The sequence below is a fragment of the Trichechus manatus genome, unplaced genomic scaffold, assembly GCF_000243295.1.
Source record: "Trichechus manatus latirostris isolate Lorelei unplaced genomic scaffold, TriManLat1.0 scaffold00181, whole genome shotgun sequence".
Classification (NCBI taxonomy): domain Eukaryota; kingdom Metazoa; phylum Chordata; class Mammalia; order Sirenia; family Trichechidae; genus Trichechus; species Trichechus manatus.
Genome location: NW_004444117.1, coordinates 3,140,506 through 3,166,337, shown reverse-complemented (window position 1 = coordinate 3,166,337; position 25,832 = coordinate 3,140,506). Strand labels below are relative to the sequence as shown.

General features: G+C 37.2%; 1 protein-coding gene across 1 annotated transcript in view; it reads left to right on the top strand.

The window, feature by feature from the left end:
* Nucleotides 1–25,832, top strand: part of RNF130 (ring finger protein 130) — a 132,128-nt gene that overhangs the window by 44,026 nt on the left and 62,270 nt on the right. The window contains exon 4 of the mRNA XM_004387185.2: nucleotides 20,617–20,867. Coding sequence (XP_004387242.2) covers nucleotides 20,617–20,867 — 251 coding nt within the window. The remainder of the gene's footprint in view (nucleotides 1–20,616; nucleotides 20,868–25,832) is intronic.

The window sequence follows — 25,832 nt, the reverse complement described above, 5'->3', positions numbered from 1 at the left end:
TTGATGTTTTAGGGTTTCAGGATTGTTGTATTCTCTGTTCGGCTTAGTTTTTCGGATCTTTGCTGTGGAGGGACGGTGTGGTGCTTCTGCCTAGAGCGCCATTTTGCTGGAACTCTCCCACTACCGAACATTTTGATCAAAGATTCCATAGACGAATTCTCATCAAAAGGGGGAAAATGCAGAACAGAAGTTAAAATTCTCATGGACTCTAGACTTTCTGGAGCCCTGGAAAGTGGATGATCCTTTGAAACTATTCTGACATAATCTTTAAACTTTGAACCAAAAATATCCCCTGAACTCATCTTAAAACCAAACAGTAGTTTAGCTTAACTAGTAAAAAAGGTCTGCCTTGAGCATTATGCTCTTTTAAGAACTATCTGTATGGGATCAGATTGACAATAGCAACTTGAAAGATTAGATAGGAACCTTAAGGGGCAGTGAGTTTCTTAATGAGGGAGGAACAGCTCAGAAAAGGAGGATGAGAATATTTACACAACTCGAAGAATGTAATCAGTGTCACTAAATTGTACATGTAGAAACTGTTGAATTGGTGTATGTTTTGCTGTATATATTCTCAACAACAATAGCAAAATTAAAAAATGGGAAAAAATCAACAAAGCAATTTAAGTGGTATACTAAAAAATATATAATGCAAAAGAAGGAATCAAAGGGGAACAGAAGAATAAAAAAGACAGGAGACATATAGAAAACAAATAGCAAAGTGGCAAATGTAAATCCAACCGTAACTATAATTGTATCACATGTTCTAAACACCCCAGTCAAGAGACAGAGATTGTTAGAGTGACTATAAAAGCAAGATCCAATTGTGTGCTGTCTACAAGAGATACACCTTAGATTCAAAGACAAAAATAGGGTTAAAGTGAAAGAATGGAAAAAGATAAACCATGCAAATAGTAATCAAGAGTGAGCTAGAGTAGCTATATTAGTAACAGGCAAAATAAATGTAAAGACAAATATTATTAAAGAGGGACATTTCTTAATGGTAAATGGTCAGTATATCAAACACAAAAAGTGTATGAAGCAAAAACTGACAAATTTGGAAGAACAAGTAGACCTTCAACAATTACAGTTGCAGATTTCAGTACCCTACTCTTAATTGATAGAACAACTAGATAGAAAATTAACAAGGATACAGAAGTTTGAATAGCACTATCAACCAACTCGATCTAATCAACATTATGTAGAACATTCCATCCAACAATTGCAGAATACACATTTGTTTCAATTAAACGTGCAACATTCTCCAGGGTAGATCATATGCCAGAGAATAAAATGAGTCTGAATAAAGTTGAAGAGCTTGAAATCATACAACGTATTTTTTCCAACCACAGTGGAGTTTGTTAGAGAAATCAATCAAGAAGTCTGAGAAATCCCCAAGTATTTGAAATTAAGCAACACGCTTCTAAATAACACGTAGGTCAAAGAAAGAAATCACAAGGAAATTTAAAAAATATTTTGAACTGAATGAAAATGAGAAAACAGCGTTATCAGAATTTGTGGGATGCCACTAAAGCAGTACCTAGAGGAAAATGTATAACTTAAATATTTAAATCAGAAAACAAAGATCTCAAGTCAATAACCTACACTTTCACCTTAAGAAACTAGGAAAAGAGGAGCAAACTAAGTTCCCAAAAAATCATAACAAAGGAGGTGATATAGGTTAGAGGAGTAATCAAAGAAACACAAGACAAAATAATAGGGGGGAAAAAAAGTTGGTTCTTTGGAAAGATTAACAAAATTGACAAACCTTTAGCTAGACTGTGCAAAAAAAAACGACAAAGAAGACGCAAATTACCAAAATCACAAATAAAAGAGGGAGGATATGGGGCTATCACTACTGACTCTATAGAAATTAAAAGGATTTCAGAGGAATATTATAAACCCCTTTATGCCAACTGTGTTATACACACCCCCAAGTTTGATGATTCTCTAAGAGGACTCACAGATATGATTTATTACTGCAAAAGGATGCAAAGCAAAATCAGTAAAGGAGAAAGGTGTGATGGAGTGAAGTCTGGGGAAAACAGTCATAACTCTTCAGAGTCCCCTCCCAGTGGAATCATACAGGACTTGCTTAATTCCCCCAGCACGGGGTTGTGACAACATGTGTGAAATACAGCGAACCATGAAAGCTCATTAGAGACTCAGTGGCCTCGGTTTTTACTGGGGGCTGATCACATAGGCACCCTCTACCTGGCATGTACCCACATTCCAGACTCCCAGAGGAAAGCAGGTATTCAGAATAAACCATATTGGTTGTATAAACAGTTAAGTATAGTGAGCCACTCTTAACCAGTTAATAGTTGGAACCCTCTGAAAATCCAAGTTCTCAGATGCCAGCCAAGGGCCAGACTTGTAAGCAGGCCTTTCAAAGGATAGCAGTTCAGACCTGCTATGTTAACTCTTTTCTGTACACCAACAAATTAGACAATTTAGATGAATTAACAAATTCCTAAAAAGACACAAATTAGCAAAACTGACTCAAGAGGAAGTAGAAAATCTGTTTAAACCTATAACAAGAAATTGAATTAGTAATTAAAAATTTTCCCATAAAGAAAAACTTAAACCCAGATAGCTTCACTGGTGAAGTCTATCAAATATTTAAGAAGAAATTATGCCAATTCTTCACAAACTGTTTCAGAAAACAGAACATTTCCCAACTTAGCATATTTTTACGCGGATAACTCAAGGGTTTATGTTTTTTGCCAACCTCGCACCCCTCCCTGCTATTTTTGTAAGTACACTATGCCCCGTGTTATATGTGTGGGTGCATTATTCACGTGAGTGTGTTATTTGTGAAAAAGCATAGTTGTCTGTGAGGCCAGCATTACTCTAATATCAAAGCGAAACGAAGATGTACAAGAAAACTATATAGCAATAGCTCTCATGAACAAAGACGCAAAAATCCTTTAACAAATATTAGCAAATAGAATCCAGCAGTATAAAAAATGGATTATACCCATGACCAAGAGGGATTTATCACAGGAGGGCAAGGTGGTTTTAACATCTGAAAATCAGTTCAATAGGAAAAATGACAAGAGACCACATCATCAATTCTGTAGATGCAGAGAAAGCATTGGACAAAATCCAATACCCTTCGATGATTAAAAAAAAAAAAAACTCTCAATAAATTAGGAATAAAAGGAAACGTCTTCAACCTGATAAAGGGCATCTTTGAAAAACTCACAGGTAACATTGTACTTCATCGGGAAAGAGTAACTGCTTTTTCCCTAAGATCGGGAACTAGCCAAAGATGTCCCCACTTGCCCCTTCTATTCAACATTGTACTTGAGGTGTTAGCTTTTGCAAGCAGGCAAGAAAAAGAAAGAAAAGGCATCCAGATTGGAAAGGAAGAAGTAAAGCTGTCATTATCCACAAATTATGTTATGTAGATAAATCTGATGAAATCCATTAAAAAAAGCTAGTAGAGCTGCTAATGAGTGAGTTTAGAAGGGATGCAGGACACAAGATCATTACACAAAAACCAACTGTATGTCTATACACTAGCAGTGAACATTCTAAAAATGAAATAAAACAGTTCTATTCACAATAATGTCAAAAAGAATAAAACACTTAAGGATAAATATAAGGAGTAATTTTAACAGAAGAAGTGCACAAAACTTGTACACTGGAAACTGCGAACATTGCTGAGAGAAATTAAAAAACATCCAGATTAATGGAGAGACATATTCGTAGGTTGTAGTGCTCATGTATTGCTAGTAGGAATGTGAAATGGTGTCACCAATTTGGAAACAGTTCGGCAGTTTCTTAAATAGTTAAACAAATTTACCATATAACCCAGCAGTTCAACTCCTAAGAATCTACCCAAGAGAAATGAAAACGTATGCCCACACAAAGACATGTGCACAAATGTTCATAGCAGCATTATTCATAATAGCCAAACAGTGGAAACAACTCAGATGTCTGTGAACTGTGTAATGGATAAACAGAATGTGGTATGTCCTTACAGTGAACTACTGTTTAGTAATTAAATGGAATTAACTGATACATGCTTCAACATGGATAAACCTCAGAAGCATCATAGTAAGTGAAAGAAGCTAGAACAAAAGGCTAGATATTGTATGTTTCTACTTATATGAAAGTTAAATTTATAGAGACAGAAAGTAGGTTAGTGGGTGGAGGGCTGAAACCGGGCATGGAGATTAACTGCTAATGGGCGTGAGGGAACTTTTGAGGGTGATGGAAATGTTTAAAACTGAGTTGTGATGATGGTTGCATGTCTCTATACATTTACTAAAATCACCAAACTGTACACTTAGAAAAGATGAACTTTATTTATTAAAGCTGTTTTTTTAAAAATGTCAGTGCAGACCAAAGTTCAGAAGAACACAAAAATAATATTCCTAAACTGAAACAGTTTTGAGTTGCATGCCTGTAAGTATTCAGAGTAGAAATTAAAATACTATATAAGGATAGAATGATATAAAAAGGTGGGTAAGAAAAATGTAAAAACAAACACACTTATTTTGCTTTAAAATTAGTAGAGTATGCTCCATCAATTAGGATTACAGAGAAACAACCAATAGGATATGGATATGAAAATACATAAAAATTTATTTAAAAGAATTGGCTCACATGATTGTGATAAGTCTGAAATTTGTAGAGCGAGCCAGCAGGCTGGAAACTCAGGCAGGAGTTAGTGCTGCAGTCTTGAGGCAGAATTCCTTCTTTTTGGGGAAACCTCAGTTTTTGCTTTCATAGCTTTTGACTGATTAGATGAGGCCCACCAGTGTTATCGACAGTAATCTCCTTGTTCAGGGTCAGAGAGACGGTGGACAGAGAAAGATCGGTTTAAGTCTAGCCGAGCTGTGCTAGATGGAAGCCTGCTGCCCCCTTAGAATGGGATGAAGCACAGAGTCAGTAGCACAGATTTAGCATACTTATCATCAGAAGCCTTCTCTGGCTCTCACCTTTTCAAACAGGCATTCCTTGACTTGATTCTTCTAATTTTCTATGTCATAGCACTCTACTCTTTGGTTTTTATTTGTACTCTAGAGAAAATCTGTATTCATTGAGAACCCCTTACCTTCCTGAATCATTAAGGTGCTTACTGCTGCACATTTCCTCCACAGATACCCTTCTCACCTGCAGGGCAGGGCTGTGGAGTTATGGGCCCTTGCATCAAAAGTACTCATGGTGCTTGTAAGGATACTGATTCCAGGAGTTTCGCCCTCCCCTTCTGCCATGTCGGTTCTAGTCTCCCTTTTATCAAAAGAACTTTGGATTAGCACCTCTCTGTGCTAGGCATTATAATGTGAGCTGTTAAGAGTCGGAAATAAACCTGATCACTGCCCTAAGTGAGTTTACAGTCCAAGGCCCTGAATTCTTCAGAGCCCTTTCTGTACCTCTGTGACAGTAATGCCCTTTCCCTTTTATATTACCATTATTTGCATGCTTGCCTGGCAGTAGGGAAAGGACTACCAGCTTCTTTAACTTAAGGTTTGATCTTACTTATCCTTCTGTTCTCTGCAGAGGTCAGCAAAATGCTTTGAACAAAATACATAGGTGTTGCATTAAAATGATTGCTTTAAGATAGTTTTATTATTAAGCTTTTCTTTCCATTTAAGTATATATTTTATAACTGATTTAAAATTTTCACATTTTTAAGCGTAAACATTCTGTTTCCTTTGTCAGTGGTGTTTCAAGAGCTCGGTCGTGCTTTTCTGATAAATGCCCTTCATTTGGTGACTGAAGGACATCTTTCCCCTGCAGTGTCCATGACATCATTGGCAGGAAAGGCCGCTCCATTTATGGCTTGACTTGTTACCTCTAGTTAGCAGAAAGAGTTCTTCGTAATGTAGATAGCGGATATGTGGTAGTAAAAAGGGGACGTTATGGGCTCTTGGAGAGTTTAAAACAATGCACATTTGTCTGAAAATTAAGGACTCATTTTCCTGGCTTTTAAAAATTTATATAGACTTCACTGTTAGCAGTCTTAAATTGTGTTAAATCATTGTCAGATTGGAAAACTCTTTACAGTTTTATCTATGTCAGCTGTAAGAGTCACCATTGTTACAAGGAAGATGTGATAGTTTAGAAATACATGAAAACTAATAATAATGTTGCTTTTCAGTCTTTATATCAGTCAGCAATATCAAATGCTTCTTAATTCCTTTGGCTGTTGAATGAAATTAATTGGATGGACCTTCAACTTTTTTTCATCACATTGTTTTTTAAAAAAAATCTGTTTACCTCTAACGATAGAGAAATATCTCACTTGGTGAAATATAGAAAAATTACTTTGTGAATATAAAAAAAATCAAACTTTATGAAAACTGGTAAAGATAAATCACAAAGATTGCAAAATGTCTTTAAATGTCAATAATTTGGGCCGATGTGTATCTTTGATTTTTTTTCTAAAAACCCATCAAGAAAATGAATAATAGCATATACTATTGTTTTACTGTTTAAAGTTTTTTAGCTTCTAATTTAGTATGAATTTAATTACTGCAGAAAAGATGGAACCTGCAGTTAAATGTACTGCTATGGCAAGAAGTATGAGTTTAAATTGTATGTAACTTTTTGCTTGTGTTTGCAGTTATTTCTCCTATGTCTTCCATGTGATGCATACATTTTTAAAAATTTTGTTGTTACTTGTTGGTAGGTGCTGTCGAGTCGGTTCCAACTAATAGTAACCCTGTGTACAGCAGAACAGAATGCTGCCTGATTCTGTACCATCCTCACAGTCGTTGCTATGTTTGAGCCTTTTATTGTAGCCACTCTGTCAGTCCATCTCCTTAAGGGTCTTCCTCTTTTTTGCTGACCCTTTACCAACCATGATGTCCTCCAGGGACTGGTCCGTCCTGCTAACATGTCCAGAGTACGTGAGGTGAAGTCTCGTCATTCTCACTTCTAAGGAGCATTCTGGCTGCACTTCTTCCAAGCCAGGTTTGTTCATTCTTTTGGCAGTCCGTGGTATATTCAATATTCTTCACCAACACCATAATTCAAAGGCATCAATTCTTCGGTCCTCCTTGTTCATTGTCCAGCTTTCACGTCTATATGAGACAATTGAAAATACCATGGCTTGGGTCAGGTGCCTTAGTACTCAAGGTGACATCTTTGCTTTTTAACACTTTAGAAGAGGTCTTTTGCAGCAGATTTGCCCGAGGCAGTAAGTCATTTGACTTTTTGACTGCTGCTTCCATGGGCGTTGATTGTGGATCCAAGTAAGATGAAATCCTTAACAGCTTCAGTCTTTGTTTATTATGATGTTGCTTATTGTTCAATTTTGAGTATTTTTGTTTTCTTTATGTTGAGGTATAATCCACACTGAAGGCTGTAGTCTTTGATCTTCTTCAGTAAGTGCTTCAAGTCCTCTTCGCTTTCAGCAGGCAAGGTTATATCATCTGCATATTGCAGGTTGTTAATGAATGTTCTTCTAATCCTGAAGCTGCGTTTTTCTTCAGATAGTCCAGTTTTTTGGATTATTTGCTAAGCATAGAGATTGAATAAGTATAGTAAAAGGATACAACCCTGGCACCACCTTTCCTGACTTTAAACCATGTAGTATCCCCTTGTTATGTTCAAACGACTGTCTCTTCGTCTTTGTACAGGTTCCTCATGAGCACGATTAAGTGTTCTGGAATTCCCATTCTTTACAATGTTATCCATAATTTGCTGTGATCCACACAGTCAAATGCCTTTGCATAGTCAAGAAAATGGAGGTAAACATCTTTCTTGTATTCTCTGCTTTCAGCCAAGATCCATCAGACCCATCAGACATCAACAGTGATATCTCTCATTCCAAGTCCTCTTCTGAATCCAGCTTAAATTTCTGGCAGTTACCTGTCAATGTACTGCTGCAACTGTTTTTTGAATTATCTTCAGCATAATTTTACTTGCATGTGATATTAATGATATTCAATAATCTCCACATTCTGTCAAATCACCTTTCTTTCTAATAGACCTATATATAGATCCCTTCAGTCGGTTGGCCAGGTAGCTTTCTTCCACATTTCTTGGTATAGACAAGTGAGCGCTTCCAGTGCTACATCCGTTTTTTGAAACATCTCAATTGGTAGTCTGTCAATTCCTGGAGCCTTATTTTTTGCCAGTGCTTTCAGTGAAGCTTGGACTTCTTCCTTCAGTACCATCGGTTCTTGATTATATGCTACCTCCTGAAATGGTTGAATATCAACTAATTCTTTTTGGTAGTGACTCCATATTCCTTCCATCTTCTTTTGATGCTTCCTGTGTTCAATATTTTGCCCATGGAATCCTTCAGTATTGCAACTCAAGGCTTGAATTTTTGTTCAGTTATTTCAGCTTGAGAAATGCTGAGCTGTGGTCTCCTCTTTTGGTTTTTTAACTCCAGGTCTTTGCATATTTCATTATAATACTCTACTTTGTCTTCTCAAGCTGCCCTTTGAAATCTTCTGTTCAGCTCTTTTATTTAATCATTTCTTCCTTTCACTTTAGCTACTCTTCGTTTAAGAGCAAGTTTCAGAGTCTCACGTCCATTTTTTTTTTCTTTTTAGTGACCTTTTGCTTTCTTAATGTATAATGTCTTCGTTATCATCCCACAGAACTCGTCTGGTCTTTGGTCATTAGTGTTCAATGCGTCAGTTCTGTTCTTGAGATGGTCTCTAAATTCAGATGGGATGTACTCAAGGTCGTACTTTGGCTCTTGTGGACTTGTTCTGGTTTTCTTCAGCTTCAGCTTGAACTTGCATATGAGCAGTTGATGGTCTGTTCCATAGTCAGCTCTGGCCTTGTTCTAACTGATGATACTGAGCTTCTCCATCGTCTCTTTCCACAGATGTAGTTGATTTGATTCCTGTGTATTCGTTTGGCGAGGTCCATGTGTATAGTGGCTGATTATGTTGTTGCAAAGGTATTTGCAATGAGTAAGTCGTTGGTCCTGCAAAATTCTATCATGCAATCTCCAGCATTGTTTCTATCACCAAGGCCATTATTTTCCAACTACTGGTGCTTCTTTGTTTCCAACTTTCACATTCCAGTAACCAGTAATTATCAATGTGTCCTAATTGCGTGTTTGATCAATTTCAGACTGCAGAAATTGGTAAAAATCTTCAATTTTTTCATCTTTAGCCTTAGTGGTTGGTGCATAAATTTGAATAAATAGTCATATTAACTGGTCTTTCTTGTAGGCATATGAATATTATCCTATCACTGACAGTGTTGTGCTTCAGGATAGATTTTGAAATGTTATTTCTGACAATGAATGCGGCACCATTCCTCTTCAATTTGTTATTCCTAACATAGTAGACCATATTATTGTCTGATTCAGAATGACCACTGCCAGTCCATTTCAGCTCACTGATGCCCTGGATATCCATCTTCAAGCATTCCATTTCATTTTTGACAACTTCCATTTTTCCTTGTTTCCTACTTCGTACATTCCACGTTTCGATTCTTACTTACAGCTGTTTCTTCTCATTTTGAGTTGTGCCACCTCAGCAAATGAAGGCTTGGAAAGCTTTACTCTATCCACATCATTAAGGTCAACTCTACTTTGAGGAGGCAGCTCTTCCCCAATCATATTTTCAGTGCCTTCTAACCTGAGGGGCTCATCTTCCGGCACCATAACAGACAGTGTTCCGCTACTATTCATAAGGTTTTCACTGACCATTTTTTTTTTTTTTAAATTTTTTTTAATTGTACTTTAGATGAAAGTTTGAAGAACAAATAGTTTCTCATTAAACAGTACACATATTGTTTTATGACATTGGTTAACAACCCCACATCACTGACAGATTTTTTCAGAAATAGGTTGCCAGATCCTGCTTCTAAGTCTTTTCTTACTCTGGAAGCCCTGCTGAAACCTGTCTGCCATGGGTGACCTGCTGGTATTTGTAATGTTTTAAAAATAAATACCAAAAAATATCTAAAACTGAAATCCTTAAGCTGTAGCTTTTGAAAAATAAAAATAGCTTTAAAAAAATAAATGCTGATGGTTTAAGAATTTTCTATAAGTTCTTAGTTTTTCCTTTATTTCTCTTAATCTTAGATCTGCTGGTGATGAATTATCTCATTTATTTATCTGAAAAAATCTTTATTCATCAGCAGTTATCAAAGACAGATACAGAATCCTAGGTTGACAGTATTTTTGTTTCAGTGCTTCATAAGTGTCGTTCCTGTGTTTTCTAGCCTTCATTTTTTTCTGTGAATCGTTGCTCCCTTTTGTGAGTCTTTAGGAAAAAAAAAACCTTATTTTTTAGAGTAGTTTTAGGTTTACAGAAAAATTGTGAATACAGAGAGTTCCCCTACACCCAACATGCAGTTTCCTCTGTTACTAACATTTTACATTATCATGGTATATTTGTTACAGCTACTGAACTGATATTGATACATTATTATTAACTGAAGTCCATACTTAGATTCCTTAGTTTTTACCTGATGGCCTTTTTTATGTTCCAGAATCTCATCCAGTATTCCACATTACATTTAGTCATCGTGTCTCCTTAGGCTCCTCTTTGCTGTGAAGAGTTTTTCAGACTTTCTTTTCAATGGTCTTGACAGTTTTGAGGAGTACTGATTGGGTATTTTGTAGACTATATTCAAAATGGGATTTGTTTGTTGTTTTTCTCATAATTAGACTGGGGATACGGATTTTTGGGGAGGAAGACCACACGAGTTAGAATGTCATTCTCATCACATCTTATCCAGAGTATATACTGTTGTGTAAGACGTGAGTTTTCACTGTTGATACAGACTTTGATCATCTAGTTGGATTAGTGTTTGTGATATTTCTCCACTGTAAAGTTACTCTTTCTTCTTCCTTTCCATGACAAAAAGTGACTTTTTGGAAGGAAGTCACTATGCTCAGCCCACACTTGAGGAGTGGGGAGTTAACATTCCATCTCCTTGAGGGTGGAGTATCTACATAAATTATTTGGGATTTTTCTGCATGAGAGATTTATCTTTTCTGTTTATTATTGTTTATTTATGTCACTGTGGACTCATGAATATTTATTTTCTACTTTGGGTTATAATACACTTTATTTTGTTGCTCAAATTATTTCAGCTTTGGCCATTGGGAGCTCTTTCAGTTGGCCCCTGTACCCTTTTATATACTCCCATCATTGTGTGTGTTTGGTTTTTGGTTTTGAGCACTTCTTTACTTTCTGGTGCTATAAGATGTTTTTGGTTCATCTTGTGTATTTCCTGCGCCAGTTTTAAAATCAGCCATTTCTCCAAGGCACCCTGGTTTCCTTTCATTGGAGAATAGTATTAGAAATGAAAATCTGGGCACTAGACATGCTTTTTCCTGCTGGGGTGTCATTACTTCTACACTCTTAGCTGACAGAGCAAGGAAATAACGTGGGTATACTAACCCATATATATATGTTCATATCTGTAAGTATTTCTCTATATAACCATCCATATCCATATATTAATTTAAACCTGCATTCATAATGATGTCTCCAATTCTAATCCGTTACCACGTGGATCACTCTAGCTTCTCCCCCAGCTTATCTGTAACCTCCTGCTCCAACAGTGATAAACCTATCTTCTTCCTCTGCCATCCATTTACTTAATTTTTCAGTTCACTGAACTTTCATACTTATAAATTCTTAAACATAAGTCACAGATTTGAAGGCTTTTAGAGTTCTGGTGCTTGGCGTGAAAGCTATTGTAGACAGTTTTTCTCCCAGCTTAAATCTAACTGGTTGGAATGCCTGACTCTGTACTTAACCTTTCTTTCTCCACTCACTTAAAACTACTTTATCAAAACCTTGTAAGAAAGCATAAATGTACATATCTTACTGAAAATGACACAAAACAAGGGAGGTGGATCTTGAAACACAGATTTTAACAAGAAGAAAGTAATCATTAAGTTGACCTGCAAATGGGTTCAAAAAATTATTCGTAAGGGTTAGTGGAGACCCGGTTTAAGTAACAGTTCAAGTGAAGAACTCCTGGGAACCTTCAGTGATGTGAGCTCAGTGTACACTGTTGTTTGCCATGGCTGCTAAAGAATACTGAAGACTTAGGTTATATCCCTGTGAACATTCAGATGTAGGAGAGGTTAGTTTCATACTACCCTTGATATAGGAAGTATTGTTTTCAGTACTTACTTTATTATTTTAATAAGGACATTGAAAAACGGATGTCCAAAAAGGACAGGATGGGAAAACTGTAAACAGTGTCTTATTAAGAATAATTTGTAATTTGAGCGTCAGAATGAGTGATGATAGTAACTATTTTAACCCATTGAATAAAATAGGAACCATAAGTCCATACCAATAGAAAAAATAAAAGAGTAAATTGAAAGTTTGATAAAGAACAGTATATTTGCATAGTCTCAAAGTACCTCCCCACAAAATACTTATTAATTACAAAGGGAAAGGAGTAACTTCGTAGTGGAAATACTTGGAGGACATCACTTAAACCAGATGATCAAAGTGAGCATCCTCAGTAAGGGACAAATCAAAACCGTGCACCACCTGGTTAGTACATGCTGAAAAGAATACAGCATCCCTTCTATGATGTTCCTGCCAGAAGTGCACAACCTGAATCTAGCCACCAGGAAATAGCAGATAAATCCACAAGGAAGGCTGTTCTTAAAAAATAACTGATCTGTGATCTTCCAAAGTGTCATGGTCATGAAAGTCAAGTAAAGACTAAGGCACTGTTCCTAACTGAGACCAGTGGGACATGGTGACTGAATGCAAAGTGTGACTCTGATCTGGACTGCTATAAGACATTCCTGGGACAGTTGGGGAAACTTGAATAGAGTCTGAGATTAGATGTGATAACGTGTCAGTGTTCGTTTCCTGATTTTGGTGGTTGTATTCTGTCATAAAGGAGCCCTGGTGGTGCAGTGGTTGCTCAGGCTGCTAACCAAAAGGTCGGCAGTTCGCACCCACCAGCCACTCCACAGGAGAAAGATGTGGTAGTCTGCTTCCGTAAAGATTTACAGCCCTGAAAAATCCTATGAGGCAGTTCTGCCCTGTCCTGTAAAGTCGCTATGAGTTAGAATTGACTTGACAGCAGTGGTTTGGTTTTGTTTTAGTATTCTGTTATAAATGTTTTTGGTTTGTAGGAAGATACACACTACATATTCAGGAGCAATAGGGTATCCTGTTGGCAACTTACTCTCGAAATGGTGCTGGGAAGAGTTTTTTTATATGATATTTCCAATTTTCTGAAAGTTTTAGATTGTTCAAAAAATATTTTTTAAAGGAATAATTTGGGGTTCTAGGAATAGTTATGAGTCATTGGTAGTTCAGTGGTAGAATTCTCCCCTACTGTGTGAGAGACCCAGGTTTGATTCCCAGCCAGGGCACCTCATGCACAGCCACCACCTGTCTGTCAGTGGAGGCTTGCAGGTTGCTATGATGCTGAACAGGTTTCAGCAGAGCTTCCACACTAAGACGGACTAGGAAGAAAAGCCTGGCGATCTACTTCTGAAAATCAGACAGTGAAAACCCTATGGATCACAATAGTCCAGTCCACAACTGATCATGGGGATGGCCCAGACCCCGCTGTGGCTCACTCTTGTGCATGAGGTTGCCTACTCAGCAGCTGGAATAAGTACTATGGAATAAGTAGTAAGCAGAAGGAATAAGTAGTATGGAGAAGACACTGAGATGGGGTCCAAGGGAAGATGTCATTGAATATCTGAAGGATTGTTGTGTGGAAGAAGAATTTTCATTGAGTTTAGAATGTACAGTTGGAAGTTGGAACATTTCTTACATTCAGTGGCATCTTACAACTTATTGACAAGATTTTTTTTTTCTTAATGATATGTAAAATCATGATGTGCCTTACAATTGATGGTGTTTTACACCAGAAATAAATGAAATACAGTTCATTTATTCAGTGGTGCTTCTCCAGGAGGAGAGAACTAGGAGCCGTGAATGGGCATTCCAGCATATAGATTTTAGTTATAAGGAAGACCTTTCTAATACTTAAAACTACCTATGGATAGAATCAGCTACCTAAAAAAGGTCTGTTGTAGGGAGTTCCTGTATTATGTTGAAGGTTGAACTGGATGACCTCTAAGGACTCTTTTAACTAAAAGATTCTGTGACTCTCTGCTGCCTGGTGATTTGTCTTCATAATTCCCCCCACACCTGTCTTTCTATCTCTCTACATGAAGGAAGAAAGTAGCTTTCTCTTGCATGCATTTCTTTGCTCTTACCATATTTCTCCTTTTTATGACTTGGAAAAAAACAAACCTAGAGATGACTTTTTGAGTGCATATGGTCAGAAAATTGTAGAAGGAAAAAAAACTGGTATTTGAGTGCTGGGTATTAACCTTCTGTTTTACTTGTGTGACACTGACAGGCTTCCTGCCCAAGGAATAAAAGAATGAGGGTTTAGTAGACCCTGTTCTTTTTTAAGACAGACTAGCGCAGTATCCTCAGGATTCATGTCAGCGGCTGTGGTATCACTCAGTGGCTTACACATTGAATTCCCATATGTCACCCTCATAGCAGGAGATTCACATTCAGTGCTTCAGCAAAATTATTAGTTATTCGGTGTTGTGAACCTTTGTGGGTGCTGATTAGGCATCCTGGTGCTGGCATTTCCTTGATTCAGTACTGCTGCTTTCAAACCAATACACTTCCACAAAAACTCACCTTTAAGTCTTATGCTATACACCCTATGTCCCTCCTTATCACAGTCGTTTACTTCTCTGCCTCTCACTTCTCCACATTTATCGAAGGCCTTGACTCCTCGCTTACCTATCCGCTCATAGTCCTGCCGTCATCCTGGGCAACTTCAGAATTTGTGTGGAAAGTGAACACAGTAACCTAAAATTCCTTTCTCATACCATGAGACCATTCCACTACTCCGTGGACCTCATCATCTCCCAGAATTGTTACCTCTCTTGAGTCTCAAACTCTAGTATCCTGTCCTATGACTATAGCTTCTTCCCTTTCTCTCCTCTACTCCTGTAATTTGGTTTTGTTCCAGTTCCTTGGACACTCTCTCTATTTTCTCCCAATTATTCTCCCCCAGCTCCACTCCTCCATTCTACTTAGATTGCATGAGCCACTGTTTCATTCACTTTGACCAACAAATTTCATTTGGGCAACAAGGAATGTTCACTGTAACATGACTATCAAGGAACTACCGTTAGGCCTGTTTGGCTTCCAGAATGCCTTGAATGTCAGGTGAAAGAGTTTGAACTTTATTAATTGACAGAAAAGGCATATCAAAGGTTTTTTGAACAAGGGAGTGAGATGACAAGTCTATGTTATAGGAAAACCACCCTGACAGATCTCAGCAGGAATTCTATAATTGATATTGTAACCTGTCGTCTACATCTGTTAGAAGTATCATTGTATTCATTTCAAAAAACAATGATTATCTTTTTTTTTTTCCCCTTGAGTTCTTTAAGGGATCAGTGGAGAGAAAAATGAGGACCAGCTTTGAAGAAATTAGTATTGTAGATAAGCATTTGATAAAGACTTAAACTAAGCCAGTGGAAATGAGAATGAAAAGAACTCGGACCCCAGATTCATTGTAGACACAAGTAGCCCAGGGCTCAGCAGGCATATCTGTGTAACTTGACTGTGGGAGTATTATAGAAAATCCCTGAATTATACCTAATTATTCCCTCAGCAGTAGTCATTCTAGAGCTTTAAAGCAGTTTTAATCTCTTTGATTTGAAGTATGTGGTGTTCTGCGCTACATATAAGTAGGGCATTGAATTCTACGTGAATAACCCTAAAGCCATATGTAGTAACTGACCAGAAGTCATAAAAATATCATTGCAGATACTTAATGTGGGAACACAGCATCCCCCTGGATTCTTTTTATGGGAAATTCCCTCAAATCATCTGTCTTCTTCGGGTTTTGAAATTCCTTAAAACTTTGGCAAGTGATATAAACTTAACAAACAAGTTCATCTGTTAAGGTATAAAACATTACCTTAATGACATTTTGTATAGGGATGTCGTTTTCTTAGAAAACAGGTAGGTTTGCAGTGAAACAAACTACCTCTGTCACCAGTTTCCAGTTGCCCTAGAGAGCCGATCTGCTCTTCCTAAATCTGCCTTTCTAGGGTTAAAATATGAGCTGCCCAGCTTTCCAGCTGAACTGTGCTTGCCCTGAGATTCACTCCAAGGAGGGGTGGAAGGAAGACAGGCAGGAATGGAGGTGTTTCTGACACTTCCACCTGGCAGACTTATTTTCTGAGCTGGAAGTTGAATCCTCTTGTAGCTGGGAGGATTTTGTTGGTCAGCATGAACCTGAGCATTTCCTGAGCTAGCTTGCAGGTCGGAATTTAAGAGAGGGACTGGCACTTGCAAAATTTTGTGGAAGGGACTTTTTGGTTTCCTCCCCCAGAATGTCTTCCTTTAGTTTCTATAAATAATCATAGTTCAAACAGGATTAGGTCAGTAAACTGTAGCACTTAATTGTCTGCCATGAGGCCTGCAGCAGCTAGTATCTCATTTTTTGAAAGAAGAAACTGAAGTTCAGTGAGATTGAGTATCATGCTGGGATTTGAGCCTAGACATTTTGACTCCAGAGCTTAAAGGAGGTTAATTCTGAGGTTCCTTCTTTGGGCCCCTCAAAACTGATGCTGTAGTAGGAATTATAGCAGGATTACCATATTTTTCCATGTATTTTTTTCCCCATTAAAAAATGAGATTGCTGAGGGCAGGAGGTTCTTTCTTTTACAAAAAAGTTGCCTACGCAGCAATTCTGTTTTTTTTTTTAAATGAGAAAAAAGATCAGTAGAAAAATACAGTAATGCCTCTGCTACAGAATCCGTTTACAAAATGTAGAAGAAATTATAGCATTAGAAAATCACCATTTTGCAAACACCACTGTAGTAACAGATTCAGGCAAGCATTGATGGATGTTGAAAGCATTCAGGGAAAGCTTCTTGGGGAACTGGATATTCACACAGTCTGAAAGTGTCACCTCACAGATTACTCATTAATTAAAAAGAGAAAAGGGTACGTTTACAGGAGAAATCTGGCAGATACCAGATTAACCAAGTGCTCAAGTTTGCCATCATGATGATCAGGTGTGCTTCCTGAGTTGATTGAGGAGGACACAGCATCCCCTATGGACTGTTCCTACCACAAATGTTTAATTTGGATCTAATCATGAGGAGACAGTCAGACAGTATAAATTGAGGGACATTTTCAGAACATCTGGCTTGGACTCTTCAAAAAGGCCATGACATGAACGACAAAAAATGACTGAGAGACTATTTTATGTTAAAGGAAACTAATGAGATGTGATAGCTAATCACAATGCCCACGATCCCTGATTGGATCCCAGATACATAACTAAGCAAAGCCAAAAAATTGTAAAAATCAGTATTAGGACAGTTGGAGATATTTGAATACGGACTGTATAGTAAAGAACAATGTTGTGTCAGAGTTAAATTTCTTGAGTATGATAATTAAATTGTTATTATTTAGAATATGTTGTTCTTAGAGGATAATGCTGAAGTATTTAAGGATGAAATGTTATGTTTGCATCCTACTCTCGGTTCAGCAAAAATATATACAGAAAGGGAAAATGTGACAAAATGTTACTAGTTGGCAATCTAAATAAAAAGTACGTCAGTGTTCACATACTATTATTTAAACTGTTCTGTGAGTTTGAAAATTTCAAAATAAAGTGGGAAAAATAAAATTATTAAAGTAGCCAGAACCAAGCAGTGGAAACATAGGTTTAATTAAGAATCACAATGGAGAAAGTTTTGCAAAGAAATAGTTGAAAACAGGCATCATAAATACCTAGGTTTTTTCTTAATTAATTGTCATCTCTGATAAATTTGCAGTAGCTGCCTGACATGCTGAAATGTATGGGATTCTGAGGCCATATCCTTGATTAGCAGTATTTGCCAAGGGCTTAGGAAGTAGGAGCAGGGATGGATGTTCCAAATATTTGTCATCTTTGGTTGAATGGTTACATCATTACAGTCTAATTCTTAACTCTTATCAATCACAGCTTGATCTTACCTTAGTCTTACCCAAAAGCTTTAGTTTTTTTCTTTACTATCCCTCCTGAAGTTGGGCTAGGGCTCCACAAATCAGAAGTCAATCATCTGAGGCATCCTTAAGGGTCTACAAACCCAGACAGGCTCAAGGGGTGGGGCTGAGGAGGTTCATGAACCCCTTCTGAAATCAGCAGAATTTTTTGAGGGGTGGATGTTCTTCTGGGAGCGGTCCTCAGATTCTCTAAGGCGTCTAAGACCTAAAATGGTAAAGAATCCATTAGGGTTCTGATGACCTGCTACAGTTGTTAGTTTTTCGTTTTGCTCAACCAGCGTCCTAGCCTCCTTTCTTTCCCGTTGCTCTTCTCTGTCTGCTCCCTTTTTACTAGCGTGATGAGAATGCCGGTGTTTGGCCCCTCTCTCTAGTGCTTTTTATATTCTCCTTTGCCCTCTTGAGGGTAGATGGAGTTTTCATTTAATCAAGAGCAGGTAATTTTTCACTTTCTTTGAAAGGTGAACATTAAGGAACCTTGATCATAGTATGTGCTCAATAAGTACTGTTGAATGGATGGTTGAAACAATTAAACTTCTTTTCCCAAACAGCTTTCCAGTTGAAACTAGTTGGAGCCCATTTAGTGTTCCTTAAAATGAGTGAAATTACATAGATTGGCTCTCTTGGCTACCTGTGCAGTGTTCCCTACTCCTTTTCCAGCTTGAGTCTTCAAGAGGGCGCCTCAGAACTGATTTCTAAAAACCGTTTGTACCTGGTGTGATTATAAAGCAATGAGACTGATTGTCATGTGTAGTTTGTGGGATCCGTCTCAGTTACTTTATAGCCATACCTGGTATGTTATACCACAGATCATTGCCTGTTGACCAACATTTCAATAGCACAAGCCTAAGGTTTCTAAATGGAAATATGATTTTCTCTAACTTACTGATCAGAGCTCTTATTTCAGAAAAATAATTAGATGTTAACATTATTGCTTGCTTTAATTTTGCAGTTTTCTTTTTGTTTTTCAATGTTTAATCAATTTTGATAAACTCCTGTTCTGGTAAAGTGGCTGGAACAATTTTAAATAAGGTAATACAAAGGTGTATGTTCCATGGGGTTACATTTTTCATAAAACACCTTTTATTAATGAATTTCTTTTCAGTTGCATGTGGTCTTTTGACTGCATGTGACACAGCAATAGCCTTTTTAGCTAAATATGGTCAATGAAACATACAAAACCAGGTGTTAGTATGTATTATTCAGGAAACCTTTGAAAGGGCAAGTTTTGGGTTTTTTGTTTGCTTGCTTGCTTTATTTTGTTTTGGTGACTTAGATTATATGTACAAACCTTATACAATTTGAATAAGTGGTTATAATTTTCTGTTTCCCAAAATAAAATGTTTTTTCCCTTTCGCCTGATGCCTAGTCTTCCAGTGAAGCCCTTTAAAGAAGGCAACTTGTAAAAGTTGCACGTTGCCTCTGAAAGGACGACCACTGGTAGGTAGATTGGTGGTGGAAAGGCTTCTTTCTTTCCTTAAAGGAAAGTGAGAAATTATTCTCTTTGTGGAGTAGAAAAGGTCTTGTAATTTCATGCTGTCCGTGGGAGAGATGGCCACTTGACTTTAACGTATTTCTGCTTCTGGAAATTAGGTAAGAGAAAGAATAAAGTGACTAGGAGGGTAATTTTAAGGACATCCTTAAAATGAACTTAGTTTATGCCAGAACCTGTGGACAGCTATTGCAGTGAAACCTGTGAGAGCTGCAACTCAACAGGATTGACTACCTTGTTTTTCTGGGTCTTGCATGTTTCCCACCTTTTTACCACTTTGCTCTCATTCGTTTTAGTGGAGAATATTTGAGCTTTCTTTCTCTGATGGGTTTCCACTTTATACAGGTTCTGGCTTTCACTGGTTTTATTGTAGAAGCTGGAAGTAGTCTGGGGTGTTGACGCTTGGACCTGTCTCAGGAAGGGTTTGACTTCCAGAAAGGTTCTGGGGCAAATTAGAAAGGAGTCTTACTCCAGTCGGGTCTAGACATAAGACCAAAGTTAGTTTCAAATGTTGTTAATAAAAGGTACCACCATTTAGCATTTTGCTGTTGCAACTCTATTATCAGTTGTCTGTCCTTTGTCCCATATATTATAAAACTTTGCATCTTGTACTTCTTTCCGTTCCTTGCACTAGTTCTACGCACAATAGTTGCTCCATAATTGTCTCTTAGAATTATTAGTGCAAAAAGTACCAATTTGTGCTGTAGATAACAATGCTTTTCTCCTTTTCTTAGGGAGTTGGGACTTTTGAAGAGCATTTCAAGGTAGAAAAGGTTTTACAATGGAAACCTGCCACGAGTTTATCACATTTCTATTGCTGTATAATTTTATGTTACTGTCTGTTGTGACATTTGACTGGTTTGATAATTTTTTAAAAAATAGTTATAAGACAGGTTAACATGGTTCTTAACACTGCAATTGTTTTTTGCCTTAAGTCTCTTTAAATCTTAAGTACTATACAGCACAACAAAATATGTATCCCTGCTTGGTGCCGCATACCCACTGCAGCTTCACTACATTTGAAAAGTTGTTTCTGCCCACCTTGTCATTAGCAAAAACTGCAGTTTTTTTCCTAAGCATTTTTACATATTTGATGTTTCTATAAATTTTAAATGTCACTTGAGTATACATATTTATTTTACATTACAGGCACTGGAGATATTATTGCTGTCATGATTACAGAATTGAGGGGTAAGGATATTTTGAGTTATCTGGAGAAAAACATCTCTGTACAAATGACAATAGCTGTTGGAGCTCGTATGCCGCCAAAGAACTTCAGCCGTGGCTCTCTAGTCTTCGTGTCAATATCCTTTATTGTTTTGATGATTATTTCTTCAGCATGGCTCATATTCTACTTCATTCAGAAGATCAGGTACACAAATGCACGTGACAGGAACCAGGTGAGCTACCAATACTCTATCGTAATTGATTCTTACAGCCATAATTCATAGACATCTGTTTAGTCATACATATTGCAAACATCTTTTTTTCAATTTAAAAAAAAGTTACTAACCTTCAGTCATTTTAATTTGTTGAAAACATATCTACAAAAGTATTTGAAGGATATTTTAAATGCCTAAAAGGGGAAATTATTAAAGTTATAGTGATCACTTGGAATATTCTGGTAGATAGCTTAATATCATATGATCTAGCTAATTTTGTTGATTTGGAGAAATATCACAGAGTTGCATTTTTAAACCGGAAACATTGGTTGTCTCTGGAGAGGGGAGCTGGGTGGTTAGGGGAGGCAGACTTTTTTTTTAAATTGTGCTTTAAGTGAAAGTTTTACAGTTCAAGTTAGTTTCCCATACAAAAATTTATATACACATTGCTATGTGACCCTAGCTGCTCTCCCTATAATGTGAAAGCACACTCCTCCTTTCCACCCCAGATTTCCCATATCCATTCAGTCAGCTCCTGTCCCTTTTGGAGGCAGACTTGTTTCATGTGAATTTTTTTTCCATGTGAATTTTTAACTATAATCTATTAAGAAAAAATAAGTTAATTAAAAACAAATTCTCTGTCATGTCTAAGCTCAGATGTGGAGGTAAGAGTGAGGTAGTGGAGGACTGTTAAGGAGGTAAATACCAGTAAAAGAGCTCTATCTAGGTAGAGCCACCCTAAAATTCCATTACCCAGTATATAGTAAGTGCTTGTTAAATTGCGGTTGAATAATAAAGCCACAGGAAAGGCAGTGTGCTGCCCCATCATGGGGGGCCTGGAGATGATGGTTCTCTCAGTTCTGTACTCTGATGTGGTATAGACGAAATATCTACCCTGGGAGCAAGGTGCAAGATATTAGGCCCCAGTCCTAGTAGGAAACTGAGACATGAATTGTTCTCAGAGTGGTTTGAAGCTGATTTTTATATAACACCATCCTCTCCTTACCCAGAGTACATCCAGATCCCTGTGGGGGAGTTGAAAGTTTCATCCTTCAGCATTCTAGTGAAAAGAACATTTTAGTGGGACAGATCCGAGTTCAAATGCTGACCTTACCACCAATTGTTTGTTTGTTATTTATAATTTCAGACTTACAAAAAAGTTGCAAGAACAGTACAAAGTATTTCCTTCACTCTCATTCTCCAGTTGTTACATATTGCCACATGTCCTTTTTTAATCTGTATATATACTTTTTTTTTTAACTATTTGAGAGTGAGTTGGAGACATGATGCCCCCTTACCCTTAAATGCTTCATGTGTGTGTTTTCTAAAAACAAGAACTTTTCTTAACATAACCACAGTATGATTATCAAAATCAGGAGATTAACATCGATAAAATACCATTATCTGATCTGCAGACCTTTTTCAAATTTTATAAGTTTGTCTCAGTAATGTCCTTTAAAGCAAAGAAAGGCCGAGATCGTATCTGATTGTGTGTTGCATTCAGTTGGCATATCTCTTAATCTGTTTCACGACATTGAAGTTTTTGAAGTGCACAGGCCAGGTCTTTTGTATTTGAGTTGGTCTAGTGTCGATGTCCTTCATGATTAGATTCAGGTTATATGCATTTTTGTCAGGAATACCAGTCCCTTACTTTTTATTTTGAGATAATTACAGATTCACATGCATTCTTAGGAAATAGTATGAGAGCTCCCATAGACCCTTCAGCCATTTTCCCCCAATGGGAAAATCTTGCGTAACTACCGTATTTTTACGCAAATAACATATGCATTCTACGTTTATTTGTCAACTGCTCCTCCCTACCCCACCGTAAGGTATTTTCATAAGCAACATGTAAACATTGGCATAGCAGAGCTTATGAAAATACCTCACGGTGGGGTAGGGATGAATGTTGGCAAATAAACATAGAAGGCGCATGTTATTTGCGTAAAAATACTAAGTATTGCAACCAGGAAGTAGACATTGAATCAATCTATTGATCTTACCATAGTTCCCCAGTTTTACTTGTACTCGTTTGTGTGTGTGTGTGTGTGCGTGCATGTGTTTAGTTATGTGCAGTTTTATCACATGTAGATTTGTGTGACCACCAGTCAAGACACAGAACAGTTTCATCACAAAGATCCCTTCCTTATGCTATCCTTTTATATCAATAGCCACAGCTTTCCCTCCCCCCAACCACTGATAACCATTGATCTGTTCCCTGTCTCTATGATTTTGGCATTTCAAGAATGCTATATAAATGGAGTCATACAGTATTTAACCTCTAGAGTTTGGATTTCTTCCCTCAGCATAATTCTTTTAAGATTTATCCAAGTTGTTTTGTATATCAGTAGTCTGCCCCTTTTTATTGTTGAGTAGTGTTCATGGTTTGGACGTACCATAGTTTGTTTACATTCAACCATTGAAGGACATCTGGGTTGTTTCCACTTTTGAGCTATTACAAATAAAGCTGCTATGAACATTCATGTACAGATTTATGTGTGAACATGAGTTTTCATTTCCCTGGGATAAATATTCAAGAGCACAGTTTCTGGTTTGTTTGGTTTTGTCATAAACTGCCATACTCTTGTCCAAAGTGGCTGTACCATTTTATATTCCCACCAGAAGTGTATGCCTGATCCAGTTCCCCACATCCTCATCAGCATTTGATGATGTGACTGTATTTTATGTTTGTCATTTTGATAGGCATGTAGTGACATTTCATATTTACTTTTCCCTAATGGATAATGATGTGAATATGTTTTTATGTGCTTATTTGCCATCTGTATATCCTTTTCAGTGAAATGTCCGTTCATGTCTTTTGCTCATTTTCTTCTTGAATTGTTTGGTTTTTACTGTTGAGTTTTGAAAGTTCTTTACATATTCTAGATACTAGTCATTTCTTGGATATGTGGTTTGCAGATATTTTCTCCTATTTTGTAGCTTGTGTTTTCAACCTCTTAACGGTGTATTGCAGAGCAGAATTTTTAATGTTGATGAGGTTTAATTTATCAATTTTTCCTTTAATGGACTGTGCTTTTGGAGTCAAATATGAAGACTCTGCCTGACCTAGATCCCAGAGATTTTCAATTTTTTTCTAAAATTTTTGTAGTTTTTACATTTTACATTTAAGTCTATGATCTGCTTTTAATTAATTTTTGTATAAAGTATAAGGTTTAGGGAGCCCTGGTGGCGCAGTGGTTAAGTGATACGGCTGCTAACCAAAAGGTCAGCAGTTCTAATCCACCAGCTGCTCCTTGAAAACTCTATGGGGCAGTTCTACTCTGTTCTACAGGGTTGCTATGGGTTGGAATTGACTCAACGGCAACCAGTTGGGTTTTTGTTTTTGTTTTTGTTTTTGTTTTTAAATAAGTTTTAGGTCGAGGTTTATGTTTTTGCTTGGAGATGTCCTGTTACTCCATTACCTTTTTTTGAAAGTTCTTTACATTTTATTCCATATTTGTTGTACAAATTACAGTTCAGCAATGCATATTAGTTGTTCCATGCTCTGAACTATGTACTTGGAAGTATAGCAGTGTTTAAGACATGTACTTTTTATCTGCAAATGTGGCTGAAGACCAAAAACCAAACCAAACCCGTTGCCATCGAGTTGATTCCGACTAATAGCGACCCTGTAGGACAGAGTAGAACTGTCCCATAGGGTTTCCAAGGCTATAAATCTTTACAGAAGCAGACTGCCATGTCTTTCTGCCTTGGAGTGGATGGTGAGTTCAAACTGCTGACCTTTCAGCTGAGTGCTTAACTACCGTGCCACCAGGGCTCCTTATGGCTGAAAAGTTCTGTGAATTTGTATTTGATACCATATTAAAAATGTCTTCATTGAGTTGTAATTGCTATTTGAGTATTTTATCCAAGAGAATTAAAGTTAACCATTATTAAAGATTAATAGCTATATCATTATATCCCTGCTATAGTTATAAAATGACTCTGTCCTGAAACACACACACGTACCAGAAGCCTTGTTTGATCTAGAATTCCCCACATAAAGACCAGGCACTTGGAAAATGCAACATACCTGTCAGTGCTTTGAAGTAGTCTCCAAATTAAATTTAGGATGCAGAGTTTGGCTTATCTTTTGTTATTTTGTTTGTTTTTCATTTCTATCTGAATGATGTGTGTAAAGGAGAATCAAAATAGAGACTTCTGTTTTCCTATCTGCTGTGGAAAAACAGAAAAATATTGATATTACTTCCATTCAGAGAAAACTGATTTTTGGTGCAACTTTTATAAAATTTCAGAATAAAGATGAGAAAGAACAGCTAAACCTTAGAGACAGTCTGGACTCTACCAGTGCTCCATTTGGGTGTGAAGTTCAGCTTTATTTTTTTCCTGAAGAGAGACCATCTCTGGCTCAAATTCCTTGAGTTCCTGTTCCACATGCTCCTGACAATTATCCTACCGGTATGCGTAAAAAAAAAAAAGAAAGAAGGGAAGAAATAAAGGCAACTAAATAGAAGTAGATATTTGACTCTTAAGTAAAAAGTATTTGTTGATACAGAAAATCCCTAGAGGGTGAGGTTAAAAAAGTTTACATTGGACAAAAGGTAATGTTCACAGAGTGATATTTAAGAAGAGAGGTGGCGTGACTGGGAAGACTTTTGACAAGAAAATTTGAAAAGACTGTTTCAGAAGCAAGAACCCTAAAGGGCACTGTGACTTCAGAAGCTGCCTTTTAAAATTGTTCAAAATACTTCTGTAGGAATGGCCTTAATGTGATAGACCTAGGTGGAAAATCAGTTTGCCTCCTTTTCTTTTCCAGAAAGATACTACTTAGAAATCTTTACTTTATTACATTGCCTCACATTGCAGCCATATCTTGGTTACAAGAGTAGAAACACTCAAATTTTGTCTAAGTAAAGTGGAGAATTGTTGGAAGAATACTGAATACTAGGGAATCCCATGGAAGCAAAGTACAGGAGGTAAAACTGAGCACTGTGGACACTGCAAAGTCATTCAGGTTCTCCC